Here is an 18,164-nt window from a genome sequence, read left to right on the forward strand (position 1 = left end):
TGAAAAACACAACTATGGCGTCCATCCAGCTAAGACCCATTTCCACACACATTGCTTCGTACTCTGTCATCAGAGACTCTACGCTTGAGCCTGACAAATAATCAACCATTACTATCCTAGCCTCACCTGATTTCATAGCACTAGCCAGGTTAGCCAAGGCGTCAACATGGCTATTATCATCTCGGCTAACCTGCTGTAGCCGACAATTTTCAAACAGTGTTAGCAACTTGACAACCTCCTTGACATAGGCTATCATCCTTTCATTTCGGGCTGCATACTCGCCTGTTGTTTGATTCACAATAAGTTGGGAGTCATAGAAAACTACCACCTCATCGGCTTCCATGGCTGCTGCTAATTTCAGTCCAGCAATCAGCGCATCATATTCTGTTTCGTTGTTTGAGGCCTTAAACCCCAAACGAATAGATTGCTCTATTATTCGTCCATCTGGCGATACTAACACCACTCTTGCCCCCTCTCCCTACCGATTTAAGCTTTCGTTGACAAGAGCCGGAAGAAGTCACCGATGTAGATGTCGCAGGGTTTTGGTTTCTTTACCTTCTTCTGTTTTACTAGAGTGGAGTCCTTTGGCCCTAGCTAGGTTTCTTCCTGTTTCCTGGACATCCTAAGCTACGGCTCACCGAATCTCGTCTTGGGATTGTGCCAAGAGTGAACTCAGTCATTACCTGGCCCTTGATTGTTGTTCTAGACTTGAACTCCAAGTCGTATTGTCCCAGCACCACTATCCATCTAGCTATTCTGCCTATCAGATCTCCATACTGCAACAGGGACTTCATGGGATGCTCAGTCAGTACCACAATCTTGTGGCCTTGGAAGTAGTGATTTAACTTTTTGAAAGCCATCACTAGGGCTTGTGTCAATTTTTCCAGGGGCAAGTGCTTGGTTTCTGCACTTGCTAGGGTTTTACTCACATAGTATACTGTCTTTTGCTCTCCCTCCTCTTCTCGGATTACAACCGCGCTTATTGCGTAGTCTGAAACTGCTAAGTATAGAAACAATTCTTCTCCAGGTATTAGATTTGACAGAATTGGAGCTGTTGTCAGGTACATTTTCAAGTCAATCAAGGCGACTTCGCACTCTTCTGTCCACAAGAAATCTGTAGCCTTCTTTAACCATTGAAAATTGGCTTGCATTTATCCGAATTTCAGCTGCTAAATCTATTCAAGGCTACTGTCTTGCAGGTCAAAATCTGGACTTCCTTGGCTAATGTCGGGCTTTTCAAATCAAGGATAGCCTTGATCTGATCTACGCTTGCTTCTATGCCCCTCTTGGTGACCAAGTATCCTAGGAACTTACTAGACCCGACTCCAAATGCATATTTCGAAGCATTGAGTCAGAGCCGATATGTTCTTAGGATATCAAAGACTGTCTTCAAGTCGGCTAGATGACTCCTAGGTTCTTTGGTCTTCACGACCATGTCATCAATGTAGACCTGTACTGTCTTCCCAATCAGATGCTTAAACATCTTGGTCAATAACTGCTAGTAGGTTGCTCTTGCATTCTTTAACCTGAAAGGCATCACTCTGTAATAGAGTCCTTTCTGGGATGATGAATGTCGTCTTCTTTTCATCCGAAGCATATATTGCTATCTGATGATAACCTTTGTATGCGTCCAAGAAACTCATCCTCCCATGCCCTGAAGTGTCATCTACTAACTGATCAATTTTTAGTGATGGGAAACTGTCCTTAAGGCAAGCCTTATTCAGGTTGGTGAAGTCTATACAGGCCCTCTACTTGCCGTTCTTCTTTTTTACAACTATTATGTTGGATAGCAAGGTTGGGTAGTTCACCTCCCGAATGGCCTTAGCTTCCAACAATTTGTCCACTTCCTCCTCAACTGCTTTCACATGTACTAATGTCGGCCTCCTCGCCCGCTGGATGACAAGTTTAGTCAACCTGTCTAAATTGAGCCTATGACAAGTGACCTCGGGGTCGATGTCTGGCATCTTATAGGCCGTCCAGGCAAACACTTCTATGTTTGCTCATAAGAAAGCCTCCAACTCTCTTTTCACCTCATCGGCTATGCCTGAGACGAGAAAGAAGAAGCGCTCTCCATCATTTTCTTGGACCAGAATTTTCTTCAAAGCGTCCTCACTCTTGTTAGCTGGTTCTTTGCCGACATCATCTAGGATCTCCATGTCCTTGTTTTCAATTTCTACTGTCTCTGCTTCTCGCACATTGCAGGTGGAATTTATTGTTGCCATAGAGTAATTTTTTGCCTGCACTCTCATCAATCCCATGTTCAGTTGGGAATCGCAGCAGCTAGTGCCATGTTGAGGGAACAACCCTTATTGCATGCAACCATGGTCTACCCAAGATAAAATTGTAAGGGGAGGGGGTTTCAATTACAATAAACTTCGTGATTACCTTCTTCGTGCCTGCCTGCACCTCCAAATTCGTAGCTCCTAGTGGCCACATTGACCTTCTGTTGAATCCAACTATTGAGCTATTGGATTGTTCCAGATCATCGGGGTGAAGGCCAAGTTCCTTGTAACATCTAATATACATAATGTCATAAGAACTACCTTGATCAACTAGTGTGCGTCTCACTTGGCACTTTCCAATCTTTAACGTTATCACTAAAGCATCGTTGTGTGGATACTACATCATATCCAGGTCTACCTCCGTAAAAGAGACTAGTGGTCCCTAGTACTCAGTCGTGCTAGGCTTCTTTTGCTAGACCTGATACACATGTTGCATGTGTCTCACTCTCTAATTCTCCTCTCGTACATCATTCTCATTGACCTTCGAGTGAATCACATTGATCACCCGAGGTCCATCTACTTGCTGCGATGACGATGGTGCTGCTGGTGCTTGGAGTAGCCTTGCTTGCTCTTTCCTTGTCCTGGCCTCATCTACTAGGTCTCTCAGGTGACCCTGTTTGACCAGATCCTCCAAGTGTGTCTTCAGAGCCCTACATCCTTGAGTGAAGTGCCCATCCTCATTATGATAAGCACAATGTTTCCCAAGACTCCTTCTCATAACCTCGCTAGGGATCTTCTCCGGCGTTCTGTAATACGGTTAGTTCCTAATCCTTTCCAGAACTTTGTAGATCGGGATCCTGAATACAGTGGTGCCTGCATGTGCATCCCTTAACCCTGTTTCCTACCTGTTAAAACCAGTGTTACTTCGACCTCGCTTCAGCAAGTCGTTCCTTTTCTCTTGTTTTGGTGCCTTTATCCCCTACATATCCTCTTCTGCTTTGGCATACTTCTCGATCTGTGCCATGAGCTCCTCTATACTTTTTAGTAGAGTTTTTGCTAGTGATTTTCGAAGAGGGCATTCATCATCCAAACCATTCTTAAAAGACATGACCGCCAGCTCCTGGTTGCAAGTAGGAATTCGGTTGAACACCTCGTAATATCTCTTGGCGTAAGCCTTAAGGCTTTCATCCTCACTAATGTTCAAAGCCAACAAGGAGTCCACCCTTAATGGCTACAGCTTGTTTGTTACAAATCTAGCCACAAACATCTCGGCTAGGCCTTTTCAACTCTTCACAGTTCCTTTTGGCAACTTGTGGAACCAATCCAATGCAATTTTCCTAAAGGATGAGGGGAGCACCTTTCACAACAACTGCTCATTCCTACTATACAAAGCCATTGAATTTAAGTATAAGCTGACATAAAAGTTCAGATCAGACTTACCGTCATAAATCTGGAACCTCGGTATATGGAACCTCTTTGGGGCCTCAAACCTGTGTAACACCACTGAGAACGACGTTCTCGACTTGACAGGAGATGTGACCTCAGCGTTGAGTTGCTTTCTCTGGAGATAGTCTCTCAAATCCTCCTTCATTCGATCGAGAGCTCAGCTATCAATAGATTTCATCCTTTTTGGCGCGCTGCTCCTGGTGTCATTGTGTGTCGTCTTGGAATTCTCTTCATTCAGTGTATGAAAACACAGGTCCTTCCCCTGGATATGCCGAGGTTCTCAGACATAAGTTCCCTTGGTACGAGGCGTCTTCTATGACTCACCTCTCACTGACTCTGCTCGCTCGACATCCCGTGAAGGCCGATATGAACGCTCTTTTTCTTTGCCATGCTGCGAGACTATTGGGATTGTTTTCTGGCCCCCTTTCTGGGCGGCAATCTTTGTCACTGGTAGCAGCGTGTCCTGCAATGGGAACAGTGAATGCATCACGTTGTTCTGCATCATGAAGTTGACAACCGACTGTAGGTCTACCAACTTGTTTGCCATCCCTCTCATCTCGCCATTCATCATCAGGAATCTATCATTCTATACCTAGAGGTCGCTTTCGTTGTAATACTCATCTCGGCCAGCCTTCTTTGGGGCGTTACCCTATTTGCCAACGTCCTTCTCCCCAAGATTCAGATCCTATGCTGATTCGTTGTAGTTTTCTTCCCCGACGTTAGAATCTACATGCTCACCACTCTCACTATGGATGTCATTCCCAATATTTTCTTCCTGCTCGTTATTGGCAATCTATTCTTCTTAAGTTTCCACAGGCGGTGCCAAATTATGGGTGTTGATTTTTGACCACGCAAGCAAATGGGAAACTCAACTGGAGAGTATCGGCAGAATAGATTAAGCCCAACAACCTGCATAAGAAGATGAGAGTCCGGCAGTGGTTCTTCCACCCGGGGGCACTTCAACGATCAAGTCAGTAATCAATATCTCTCACAGATAACAACTTGTGCTTAAACTCACAAGAAAAAACTTGCCTCAAACCCACGAGGGTGCCTTGCTTTTATAACCAATAGTGACTTGGTCCCTTTAACAACCTCACTCCAATAGACTCAAGCTCAATGCTCATCCTGGACCTTCAGCTAGATAGGGATAAACTCTCTTTGAGCCTTATCCTTATCCAAGCTGAGATCCTCTCATGTTCTAAAACTCTGGTCCCTTATCCCCTTATCTCGGATTCCAGCATCTCCGCGGATAACCTCGGTCTAGCCGAGATCATCTCGGTATCGTAACCAAGCCACGTGGCACCTCAGCTGACACTTCGGTATCACATTTGCCATGTGTTGTCATTCACAAAATATGTCCCCACAATATATATATATATATTGATGTCAAAATCAAATCTCTCATCTATCTCTCATCAAGATCACAAACCCTAACCCCATTCTTTCTCTCTCTCACTCACGCACTTTGAACGAATCTTTCCTTTCTCCTCTCAAATCAAGTTCACAAACCCTAACCCTTTCCCAACTCTCTCACTCACTTGAACAATGAGTAGAGGCAAAAACAAAGTGGCAAAGTGGGTCTCTTCAACAACACAGGAGCAGTTGGTTGCGGTGAGATTGCGATAGTAAGACACTCAAAAAATGCCTCTCTAACCTTTATTCGACCCCCGTTGTTGTTGATCTCTACCATTGCACTCATCATCAAGCCCCTAAAGCATCACAAGTTTGATCCCATGAAAATTTTCAAGTGTTTTAATTGATCTTATCCCTTTTTGTCTCAACATTTTTTTCAACTCTATTTTTTTCTCCTCTGTTTACTGTAACAAAGCAAATGGGTCAAAAGCACCTGACCACTACCGACTGCAAGCCGAGTGGGTTGTGTGGTTCAGTTTCAAACTAACCTTCAGTCAAAATCGAGTTGACTTTTGTTTAACCCGAACCTGTCAGTTCGAGTCACAGTTCAATGGTGAACTCGATCCGAACCGACCCGTGAACAGCCTCACACATACGTTAATTTTACTATTTATTATGATGGTGGAGTTTGTTAGAGATATTTAATACAATAAATAATGTTTATGTAAATTTGTTACATTAATTTTACTATTTATTATGATGGACTGGATCGTGTTGTTCAGGCCAATGGGGTTCACCACAGGTTTTGTTTTGATAATCCAAACCGTTCAATATGTAAAACTCGTTGAGTATTTTATTCTTATAAAAAATCACGTTGATCAGATACTTGTCGGATCCAATTTCTATCAATAATTTATTTTAAAAATCATATTTACCGTTAATAGAAATATGATTTGATCAAGCAGCTGTCGATATCTGATTAACGTGATTTTTTGTAAGAATGAAGTACTCTACACATTAAATGATTCGGATCAACGAAACACAATTCGTGGTAAGCTCCCACAAACCCAACAATACGCTCTAGTCTGATCTCAGACTGTAGAGAAGCCTAGCCCAATCATGAATTGTGATTTATTGGCAGAGGTAACAAGTCTAAAAGAGTAATGAATAGTAATATTGTTATAATGTGAAGGTTTGTTGTTCCAGCTTTATATAGAAGAGTGTAATAACACTGAAAGTAATATGAGAGAATAGATTGAAACAAGGAAGAAACTAAAAAGAGATTTAGATAATTTATCAAAGGTGAAAAAGGTAAATAGCCATCTCCATATATGATGATAATCAGCTAGGAACAGGTTACAAACACTACAATGTAACTAATAAATTACATGAGCTCTCCTTCTAATGCTGACTAATCACAAAACAATCATTCAGAAAATAAGAATAAATGGCTTTTATTTCTATAAATCTCTCAATAATCATAAAATAGGCTAAAGAAGTCACTCAGATGGAATGAGGAGGTGGTGTAGCGTGCAAATCCTCTAGAGTAACTCTCTAGAGTGATCTCCTAAAGTGGATGATCGGACGGCTCTGCTTAAGCCTCACCAAAACGACGTCGTTTTGGTGAGTATTTAAAAAAAAAAAAAAAAAAAAAAACATTTTTTCCGATTTCAAAATTCCCCCCAGGCTGAAGAGGTATATCAGACGAGCGGGAAGAAGCAGAGCCGCGAAAGAAGGAGAGAGGGAAGAAGAGTTAGAGAGGCTGCTCCGTCGTGCATCCCGTCGGCCCACCGTCGCAGTTGCCCCGCTATCACCGTCGTCCCGTCGCCCCACCGTCGCAGTCGCCACTGTCCTGCCGTAAGCTTCGGTCTCTCATCTCATTCCCTATTCCTCTCTCTCTCTCTCTCTCTGTTCTATTCTTGTCTACCAACAAGTTAGGGTTTTCTATTTCATGTATTGCTTAAATCATTGATTTGCACCCTTTATACACATATATGTGTGTAGATATATATGTATTTCAATCTTATTTCAGTGTTTGGTGATCTGGGTTTTGCTCAAAATTGTGTTTGGTGGACTGGGTTTTGCTCTGGAAAGTGTTTTGTGATTGCAGTTGGAGTGTTCGCTAAATTAGGCCACTGGTTTTATTTTAGACAGAAATTGATCGTTGAACTTGTTTGGGTTCTGTGTAAACTTCACGAAATCTTGAAAATTTCTATAGTTGCTCATATACCAGCTTATTTACTTGACTGAGTTCAATCATATTAGCTTTTTAAGCTTTAAAATTCATGACAATTAAGGTGGCATATAATGTTTTAGCTCAAAATTTTAGTTTTATTGCACTTATTTTCCTTTGAACTCTTAGTTAGCTAACATGGGATTTCAGATTATAGAAAATGACTAGTTAGAAATATGGAAAGGTAGCTAATGCTTTGCTAGTGAATTTATCTGCTTCATGAAAACCACACTATCATAACAATGAATACCCACTGTAGCGAACATCTTAATGAAAACCACACTATCATACATAACAAAGACCATAATTTAGTTTGTATTATTCAGTTTGTTATTCGTTGATTATCTTATTCAGTTTGTAATATTTTGCAAACATAATTTACAGTTTTTATGCTAATATTGAGCACTTCTTTATTTTTTAAGTGACTTGGCACATTGATATGGAACCTGACAATCATGAGAATGACGGGGGTGAGTGTGATTGGAAGCCTAGAGTTCGCATGACATTTGATAAAGAACAAGAAGCATATGATTTCTATAATACTTATAGAGGAAAGCTAAGCTTTAGTATTAGAAGGGGTTATGTAAACAAGAGCAAAGAGGGGCAAATCACTTCAAGGCAATTTGTTTGTAATAAGGAGGGATTTTGGGTTGTTGACAAGCGAGATCCATTAACAAAAAATCCTAGACAGGGAGTGAGGACTGGTTGTCAAGCCCGACTTGTCATTAAGTGGGATAGGAATATTCAGAAATTTTTTGTTAGTGATTTTGTTGAACAACATAATCATATCTTCGTACCAGCAAAATGTACGCATATGTTACCATCCCAAAGGAACATATCTGCATCACAGTCAACCGAAATAGATTTAGCCGAAAAATCTGGATTCCGTCTTAATGCTGCATTTGAGCTCATGGGTAATGAAGTTGGTGGAAGGGCGCTTGGGTTTACAAAACTTGACCAAAAAAATTATTTGAGAACGAAGAGGCAAAACAGTTTAGCATATGGGGAGGCAGGTAGCATTTTGCAATATTTTCGTAACAAATCATTGGAGAATCCATCTTTTTTTTACTCGGTCCAATTAGATAACGAGGAGCAGATTACGAACATATTTTGGGCCGATGCTCAGATGATCATGGATTATGAGCAATTTGGTGATGTTGTCACTTTCGACACTACTTACAAGTTAAATAGTGCACATAAACCATTTGCGTCTTTTGTTGGATTTAACCATCATAGGGAAACTGTGATATTTATTGCAGCTTTGATGTATGATGAGATCGCTGATTCTTTCGTATGGCTTTTTAGAAGATTCTTGGAGGCAATGTCAAGTAAGGCTCCAAAAATAATTTTTACAGATCAGGATGCTGTAATGGCTAAGGACATACCTATTGTCATGCCTAACACAGCCCACCGCCTTTGCACTTGGCATTTGATACAAAATGCATTAAGGCATGCAAATTCTATCTTCAAGGATAAGGCGATGAAGGATAAGGGGATGAAGAGTGTTTTATACACGTTTATGTATGACATTGAGGATGAGGAAGAGTTTATGTTAAAATAGGAGGAAATGCTTGACAAGTATGAAGTAAGAGATAATCATTGGTTGAAGTTAACATTTGGGGTCAAGGAAAAATGGGGTTAGCCATATGTTAGAAATGCATGGGGTGCGGGCATGAGTAACACCCAACTTAGTGAATCCTTTAATGCTTTCTTGAAGGATTTCATTCAGTCTGATCATAACTTAATGCAATTTTTCATGCATTTTGATCGAGTTCTGTCTGAGAAAAGGTACAAAGAGTTACAAGCCGAATATATTCTATGCCAAAAGTTGCCAAGGGTGAATATTAAAGTGAAGATTATGGAGCAATCTGCAGATGTTTACACAAATAAAATTTTTGAAGAATTTCAGGATGAGTATGTCAAGTCCCTTGAAGTCAACATTGAAGAAATTGAAAATGATGGTGAGAGTATCGTTTATACGGTTTTTGATAGTGATGGTATAAAGGTGAGGAAGGTGAGGTAGGAGTGTGATGATTTGGTCACTTGCAATTGTAGGAAGTTTGAAATGAAGGGCATTTTGTGTAGTCATTGTTTGAAGATCCTTAGAGAAAGACTCAAATTGAAAGAGATTCCTTCACAATATATTCTTAAGAGATGGACTAAAAAAGCAAGATCTGAAAATGTGAAAGATAGGTGTGGGCATGATATTCAGGTTGATGTAAGATTGCATCAAACTTCACGTTATAGGTCATTGATGGCAATATTCAGATTAGTAGCGTGTAGAGCTTCTGAAAGTGAGGAAACATATAATTTGACGGTCGAGAAAGCGGATGAATTAATTGCAGACATTGAAACCATGTTAAGCGCAAAATTCAATATGCCTTGTTCAGATACTATTCAACAAGAAAGCCCCCCCCCCCAACACATGCCCCGAAAGCTTTGAAATGGATGGTGTAGCGGATAAAAATGTAGTCCAAGCAAAAGGACTCAAGAGAAAAGAGTGCACTAGCAAGGGACAAAGGCGGATAAAAGGTGGTTTGGAGCTTGCCTTGGCAAAGAAAAATAAAACAAGTTCACATAATGCTTCTCAAACTTCCATGTCTGCTACTCCTTAAACTCCTCTCTTATTTTCGGCAAGTGCTCCTAAAGCACCTCCCTTATTTCCTGAGTCGGCTCCTTTACTTTCAAGTGCTCCTCAACTTCGTCCATTCTCGCCGAGTGTTCCTCAAGTTAGAGCTTCTTCGTCTCAATTTATGTATCCCGCCTATGATGTAAGTTGGTTTAATGAAAAATTTTAGTAGGGATTTGTAGGTGACTATTATCATTTTAAAGTGATATATGTTTGTTATTGTTGCAACCAAGTTTTCTTCATCACAATATGCATTTTTCAATGCCATCGATGTATTCCGTCCATGGAACCTATCAAGCATTGCTTAACAATGCAAGTAGTTATCACTCGCAAGCTTCAAATAGTCCCGCATGTAGTGAAGTAATTTATTTTTCACCTTTTCTCTTTTATTTTGTCATTCATTCATTTAAAGTTCCATTTTATTTTATGGTTCCTTTGATGTAATATATATATATATATATATATATATATTTTTGTAGGAACTATATGGTCGTGGTCGTGGTCGTGGTCGTGGCCGTGGCCGTGGCCGTGGGCATGGGGATGTGGATCACACGCCAACATCTTAGCGTTATTTTGTTTTGGGAATTTTTGTAAATTTTTTGTTGGATATGTAATATTCAAAACCTTTCATTAAACTGTTGCTAAAAATTTGCTGATACCATCCCTGAAATGTTGAATTGTTGCTAAAAATTTGGGTTCAATTGTTGCTTAAATTTTGCTGAAATTTATGTTCAAATGTTGCTTGAATAATGCTGAAATGTTGCTGTCTGAGTTGATGAAATGTTGCTGAAGTTATTTGCTGAAATTTTGAAATGCTGAAATGTTGAAATGTTGCTGAATAATGCTGAAATTGCTGCACACTCTTGCAGAATAATGCTGAATTTATGCTGAATAATGCTGAAATTGCTGCACACTCTTGCAAAATAATGCTGAATTTATGCTGAAATTTGGGTTCAATATAAGCAAAGTTAATAGCTTTCTGTTTTAGACCTTGCTCTGTGTTATGGAACTCATTTTATTATGTATGGGGATTTGTTCATTTGACCTATGGGGATTTGTTCTGGAACTCATTTGTTCATTTTATTATGTTATCAGCATCATAATTTTGCATTGGAATCATATATGTAGTATGTTGTCAAGTCTTGTAGGTTACATTTGGTTTGTATTTGATTTTTTGGGTGATTTAATGGTTGTTTTGCGCAATGATCTATGCAAGTAGCTAATATAAAAACAGAACGACGAAATGAGAATCATGTCTTCTGTAGATACCCATTCTGCATGACACTTATTCACATAAAACCTCCTACACAAACTTGTTCATTGAACACATTTCAGTAGCTCATGTTCAACCTGTTAATCAATATGCCTGTTTTTTTTCAAACCATCACATATAATACACACTATTATACAACATTCAACATTTCAACATTTTCAATAGATTTCAGAAACCTGTTATACAACATTTTCAACATTTCAACATTTCAACATTATTCAACATTTCAACATTCAACATTACACAACATTTCAGAAACCTGTTATACAACATTCAACCTGAAGTAATAGATTTCACAAACTGTTCATTCAACATTTCATCTCAATCAAACATGTTACACACTTGTTTTTGCAAACCATCAGATTTTGAAGCACCAAAAAAAAATTCCAAAACCTAAGAACTGGGTCATTTACATGATAAAGTACCAAAATACACTAAATACAATGACATAAGTCATTGCCTTGAAAATCTTCTCAATCCTTTGAACCCTTCTCCTTAGATCATTAATTTCTTCTGTTCTTGAATCTGTCGGAGGTCCAGCATTGGCACGGATTGATGAGGTAATGTCGTCGTCGTCGTCGTCATCATCTGCGAACCACTTGAAGTAATTGCAGTGGTCGTTCGTAGTCTACAATGGACAAGAATCAGTTAATCAATACAGGACAAATGAAATTTGTAAAAAGTAACAGATTCATTTATATAACAGGTACTTACATATTTTCTTGGGCAAACAAAATAGACACGTCCTTGATTTACATTCGCATTGGTTTATACAATACGCACTGAAGCTATTCTTCCACAATTACAAAACCTTGCCTTGAATCTTAAGTTCGTATTATGAATAGAAGATGAAGCCATTATTTTTCTGCATTAAAAATACCAACATATTTCTGAAATGTCAAGAATTAAAGGCTGCTGATTTGTCTGCATAAAAAATCAAAACATATTTTTTTTCTCAATAATTAAAGGCTGCTGTTTTATTTCTCAAGAATTCAGAAATGTCAAAACTTAGACATTCTACTTGAATTTTGTAGAGCCTATTCCTCTACTTGAGTATACATAACTAACAGATTGATAGCACAAATCACACAACTTGTGCTCTGTGTCACAAGCTAATACAATTCATTGACAGATAATTTGGTTCAAAAGGGCTGAGGCTGTAAAGGAAGTATAATTAGGACTATATGTAGATGTAGCTAATCACTTAACATAAGCAAAACAAAAAAACCTACCAATCAATTTCTCATATAAAAGATCCTTTATCTATTTGAATCCCTGTGTAATTATTGTAAAAGATTTCTACTTCCCACTTCTCACTTAAACATAGTCATCTACGAAAAGTTAAAAGTGAGAGTCCTTAATTACACTCTAAATTCACAGTTCTCACATCCTTTTGGAGGAAAGCTTTATTTAATAATTGGACATTATTTTGTTTTTTATTATTTGTTGTTGTATTTTCACACTGGGAATCACTTTGCCTTTTCAGCCATGAAGATAAGCCAGCATACTCAAACATATAGGACCTAGCACATGATCCTTACAAGATAAAATAAATTTTCATATCATATCATATCATGGCCAAATATGCATTCATTTATGTCAAGCATAATCGTTAATTAGAACAAATCATATCACTAAGTGATTAATTAGATTTATCATTCGTATTTTTGTAATATTTCACATCAATTTGACATTTAGGCCACATACCAACAATTAACAAAGGCTTTGTTTGAGTATACATCACCTTGACATTTAGAAACAACCATCTACATACTTATCTTCTACTACATAGGCCTCCATGTTAATCAATATGTAAATAAGTCCATCTGCAGGTTTAAATGTTATCTCAATACACAATTAACTCAACATATTAAAGGCTGCTGATTTGTCTGCATAAAAAATCAAAACAGATTTTTTTCTCAAGAATAAAAGGCTGCTGATTTATTTCTCAAGAATTCAGAAATGTCAAAACTTAGACATTCTATTTGAATTTTCTAGAGCCTATTCCTCTTCTTCTGATTACTTGTTTTTTACAGGCTACTACAATTGAAGAAGAAGGATAAGGTAATCTATCTTTTCAAGAACACATGAGAGGATAATTTTGAAGGAAAAGGGAATCTGAATCTGGTTTTTCTTTTTTCTTTTTTTTTTTTTATCTTTTCAGATACCCAAACTTGACAATTCCAATGCAAGAAAATAGAAAGAGAGTAGGACTATAGCTGTATTGCATAAAAACTATTCTTTCTTCTATAAAGAGAAAGGGGCAAAACAGAATGGAAGCTTCTAAAGAACAAGAATTCACCATCGGTGTGAAGGTGGTGCTACCTTTTCTAAAGAACACTAGTGTCATTTGGGTCAGGTACGAAAGTTGAGTAGAGCTATGAAGAGTTCATTTAACAGCTAATGGACTAGAACAAATAGTGAAACTGAGGTAGGATTGGGCGTGATGTGTGTAGAGTTCGAAGGAGCAAATTATCAAACAATTGGTGTGTGAGCATTCCAACTGAGTAAGTAAGACAACAATGTTGGTGTTTCCCTTCTTTTTCTTCGTTTTCCAGGTAACCAAACAGAGGGTAACGAAACAAAGAACAAACTCATACACCAATTTTCGAGAGATTATTGAGCGTAAAATCTACAAGCAAAACTGAAATAAGATTGAAATACATATATATCTACACACATATATGTGTATAAAGGGTGCAAATCAATGATTTAAGCAATACATGAAATAGAAAACCCTAACTTGTTGGTAGACAAGAATAGAATAGAATAGAGAGAGAGAGAGAGAGAGAGAGAGAGAGGAATAGGGAATGAGATGAGAGACCAAAGCTTACGGCAGGACAGTGGCGACTGCGACGGTGGGGCGACGGGACGACTGCAGGACGGCGGCGATAGCGGGGCAACTGCGACGGTGGGCCGACGGGATGCACGACGGAGCAGCCTCTCTAACTCTTCTACCCTCTCTCCTTCTTTCGCTGCTCTGCTTCTTCCCGCTCGTCTGATATACCTCTTCAGCCTGGGGGGAATTTTGAAATCGGAAAAAATGTTTTTTTTTTTTTTAAATACTCACCAAAACGACGTCGTTTTGGTGAGGCTTAAGCAGAGCCGTGCGATCATCCACTTTAGGAGATCACTCTAGAGAGTTACTCTAGAGGATCCGCACGCGGTGGTGTAAGCTTGTGGGGTCCATGTTCATGTGACTTCTGACGGAGTTGGAGCCAGAGGCAACACCTTCCGCGGCGGCTTGCGTGAGTTGGCGGAATCAAAAAATAATCAGAAAGGATAGGTGTTAATTACAACTTTAAATATTTTTTTCATAACTAATAATAAAAAGATAATAATAATTTTTGAATTAATATTAACTTAAATAAATTATTATCAAAATATTTCACATAAAATTTTATAATTAATTTCGAGAAAAATCAAAAATAAAGTATTGCGTGTAACTAATGTATCATGGAAAATGTAAAAAAAATCATATATTTAATTCGTAAAATAAATTATATAATGGTTAGATAAATCAAATTTTTACAAAATTTGAGTAAAAAATTCATATAATAACACGTCATTATTGACATATGATATCACAAACCAATAGTAAAGTACCATATCAAGGGTGAACTCAACATGCAAATATAACTAACACTCTAGTAATTTTTACATATATATATATATATATATATAGTGAGATTAATTATATTTGCATATCAATAATGATGAATATTACCTTTATGTTGAGATTTTTTTACAAAATTTTCATACATAAAAATATAATTTGTTATGGTCACTTCATTTTCAATAAAACAATCACTATTGTTTTCATAAATTTAAAAATACCCTTGACATTTTATTCTAAATATTATTTTTGTTTAAAATTTTATTTATATACGTATGTAAAATAAAAATAAAAATAAAAATAAAAATAAATAAATTCAGGAGGACACGTGACCCCCCGGTCATCATGTGGCTCCACCACTAGTGAGAGTATCCACCATGCTCTAGGGGAGGGTTTGCCACTGGAGACTGTGCAGGGTGGTGACCGTGGTGGTGGCCATGAGTTCGGGACTTATGCAATTTTTTGACAAATTTTTTTTAATATCCCTAACATTGCTAAAATTTAAATGAATCTATATGGGAAGTCATTTAATAGACTTGAATAGAATTTCAAATAATTCTTCACGTATTCCATATTTGATTGTATAATTCACATTAGAAATCAGGTTGACATTCAGACTATCGTTTCACATTGTATAATTGTTTTTATTGTTGGAGTTAGAAGTGGTCTTGGCTCAATCTCCTCCTAAATATAGGTATATTTTATTCATATTTTACTTATTTTTTTATTTTTTCCTTTCTAAATCTCTTCTCAAATCTCCTAACCAAATACCGCATTAGTTTGAGCAAAATTTCACTTTAGTTTTTTGTAATTTTAATTTGAGCAATTTGAATCATATACTTACAAATTTAATATAATGAGATCTCTTGGTACCATTACTATTCGAATTTTGAATGAAAAAATTTCACCTGCAAAATTAAAGATATCAAAATGAAATTACAGAACCACCAATATAGTAAATAAATTACAGTGATAGTCCATAATATTTGAATTCCACTTTGCTGTTTCAAGTTTTTGCCCTGCCTACTTTGATTCCAAAGTATTGAAAGAAATGTCAATCTTACTGTGATTACTTTTTTTGACTTTGCTCTGTTTTGTTTCTACTTTTCATTTATATGAGATTTGAAAGGAATGTACATTTTCAAAAGGCTAAATAATAAATTTAATCGTATCTGCAAGAAACAGAAGAGAAGGATAAAAAAATAAAAAATAAAAAATAAAAAAATTTAAAAAAGCTAATGAATTCTGATAATCATATAGAGGATACCTCAAAGGTAATTCTATTTACACATTACTCATTGTCTCGATGCACACTATTTACTTTTAATTCATATTACACTCAATTTGAATATTTTGATTTTTTAAAAGGAAAATGTTTAAGGGCCACAAAATCAGTAGCTCAAATGGCTCAAAACTGCCAAAACGACGTCGTTTTGCGTCGTTTTGTGCCCAAAACGACGTCGTTTTGACAATTTTGAGCCATTTGAGCCACTGATTTTGTGGCCCTCTAGCATTGTTGTTTTTAAAATTCATATCATCAATTTTTAAATATGCCCAACAGTCACCACCTGCTAATACCACCAACTATTGTCCCTACCTCTTCCTAGTCCTATCGCCTCACCCTAACCCCCTATCACAATCGCTACTCCAATTCCCCCTCCCCAACCTCCACTACTTCTATTACCTACTCTTGGCCCTCTTCTAGCGCCCCTTCCTTCTCACTATTTCCCTCTCCGACCCTTTCCTCCACTCTTACGCTCACCTACCTTCCCTTACTTCCGCAACATCCTTCCCACTATCCTTCTCAACTTTAGACCCTAGATAAAGAAAAGGGGAGGGAAAAGAGGGGGCAAAGAAGAGGCGACGAGGCTAGGGAAGGGTGGCGACAGTGACAGTGACAGTGACAGTGACAGTAGCAACAACTAGTAGTAATGGTGGTATATAGTGATATACACTTAAATATTAAATTTTAGAATTTTATCTAAAAGTTTAATCTTCTTGAAAGAGATTGGCGTGCACTGAGATAAATAATGGTGTGCAATATACATTTCAAAACCATACCATTACACCCTTAATTAATTAATTTTTATTGCAACTTTATTCTTATCTAAATACTTGTACACTAAAATTTTAAAATCTTAATTTATCATTCCACTCATCCATTCCCCACCACATCTACTAGCCCATTACCACTGTCGCCTCTCAGGCAATTGTCAATAGTGTTGTCACCATCCTATTCATCATTTCCCCACCATATCTATTGTTTTTTGTGTTGCTTTCTTTGAATGAATTACGAATTGTTCTCTTATCCTAGTTATTTTTTGGGCAAAATTTACTTTGTTTCCTTATAATTTTGCCTCGAAATATCTTATTTCTTATGGTTGAAATATAGATAGAGAATCTTTTTATGATTTCAAATTAAAGTACAAAACTAACTTTGTTAGAAGTAGGAGCAAAATTATCTAAATTCCTCCATCTCATATTCTCTCTCTCTCTCTTCTCTAATATATATAATTTCCTATCTTAATCACAACTTTAACAAATTAAATCATAAATTACCCTAAACGCTGTAATTTATTACCATAAAATTATCTCAATCTAATTTTTTTGTTTTTTATTTTGAATGTAATTTTTTATTTAATAAAATTTTAAATTAAACATAAAATTACCATAATTAAACTATAAAATTAACCTAAACACCTTAATTTATTACCACAAAATTAAATCATAAAAATTACCTCAATATATTTTTAATCTACTTTCTTATTTAATAACATTTTAAAATAAACATATATATATATATAGAAAAAAAATTAATCATAAATTAAACTAAACACCTAAATTTATTATTATAAAATTACCTTATTTATTAACATTTTAAATTAAACATATATATATATATATAATTATGTGTTAACCTAAATATCTTAATTTATTACCATAAAATTAAATCACATAATTACATTAATCTAATTATTAATTTTTAACCCAATTTCTCATTTAATAATATTTTAAATTAAATTATTGATGAAAGGTGACAATTAGGGTTAGGGTTTGGTTAGGATTAATATTTAATTCGGCGAATAAGATGATTTTTTTTTTTTTATCAGCGAAAGAGAACACTTACTGATGAAATCCAATCGAACAAAAAGATACACCAATAAAAAGGAGTAGTGCAAAAAGCTTCAAAGAAATACTAAACGATCCCAACTAGGTTGGCACCAAAAAGAAAATCTAATCATTTGCCATTTCTTTCCTAACAAGGGTGCAAGGAACTTAAACATATTAGATGCATATCTTATTTTGCATCATTTTAAGTAGAGTGGGCATGATAATATTCGCATAGTTAAATAAGGATGAAAAAAAAAAAAGAAACGATAGTAATAATATAT

The 18,164-nt window shown here is 36.8% G+C and overlaps 2 protein-coding genes across 2 annotated transcripts; both read left to right on the forward strand.

The window, feature by feature from the left end:
* The first annotated feature begins 7,693 nt into the window (after positions 1-7,693).
* Positions 7,694-8,815, forward strand: LOC114323662 (protein FAR1-RELATED SEQUENCE 5-like). Its single transcript, XM_028271322.2, has one exon. It carries the CDS (start codon positions 7,694-7,696, stop codon positions 8,813-8,815), a length of 1,122 nt encoding a protein of 373 aa, XP_028127123.2.
* Positions 8,816-8,926: 111 nt separating this feature from the next.
* Positions 8,927-10,827, forward strand: LOC145795712 (protein FAR1-RELATED SEQUENCE 5-like). The gene is made up of 3 exons (XM_082880582.1): positions 8,927-9,268; positions 9,353-9,472; positions 10,753-10,827. Exons 1-3 carry the CDS (start codon positions 8,927-8,929, stop codon positions 10,825-10,827), a joined length of 537 nt encoding a protein of 178 aa, XP_082736708.1.
* Positions 10,828-18,164: the final 7,337 nt, after the last annotated feature.

The sequence above is a fragment of the Camellia sinensis genome, chromosome 7 (assembly GCF_055761805.1).
Source record: "Camellia sinensis isolate YWXY chromosome 7, ASM5576180v1, whole genome shotgun sequence".
Classification (NCBI taxonomy): Eukaryota; Viridiplantae; Streptophyta; class Magnoliopsida; order Ericales; family Theaceae; genus Camellia; species Camellia sinensis.

Coding starts and splice junctions, on each gene's coding strand:
- LOC145795712 (XM_082880582.1), top strand. CDS start 8,927: ATGAGTAACACCCAACTTAGTGAATCCTTTAATGCTTTCTTGAAGGAT. Junction 9,269..9,352: donor ATGGTATAAAGGTGAGGAAG/GTGAGGTAGGAG, acceptor CATTGTTTGAAG/ATCCTTAGAGAAAGACTCAA. Junction 9,473..10,752: donor GGCATGATATTCAGGTTGAT/GTAAGATTGCAT, acceptor ACACTCTTGCAG/AATAATGCTGAATTTATGCT.
- LOC114323662 (XM_028271322.2), top strand. CDS start 7,694: ATGGAACCTGACAATCATGAGAATGACGGGGGTGAGTGTGATTGGAAG.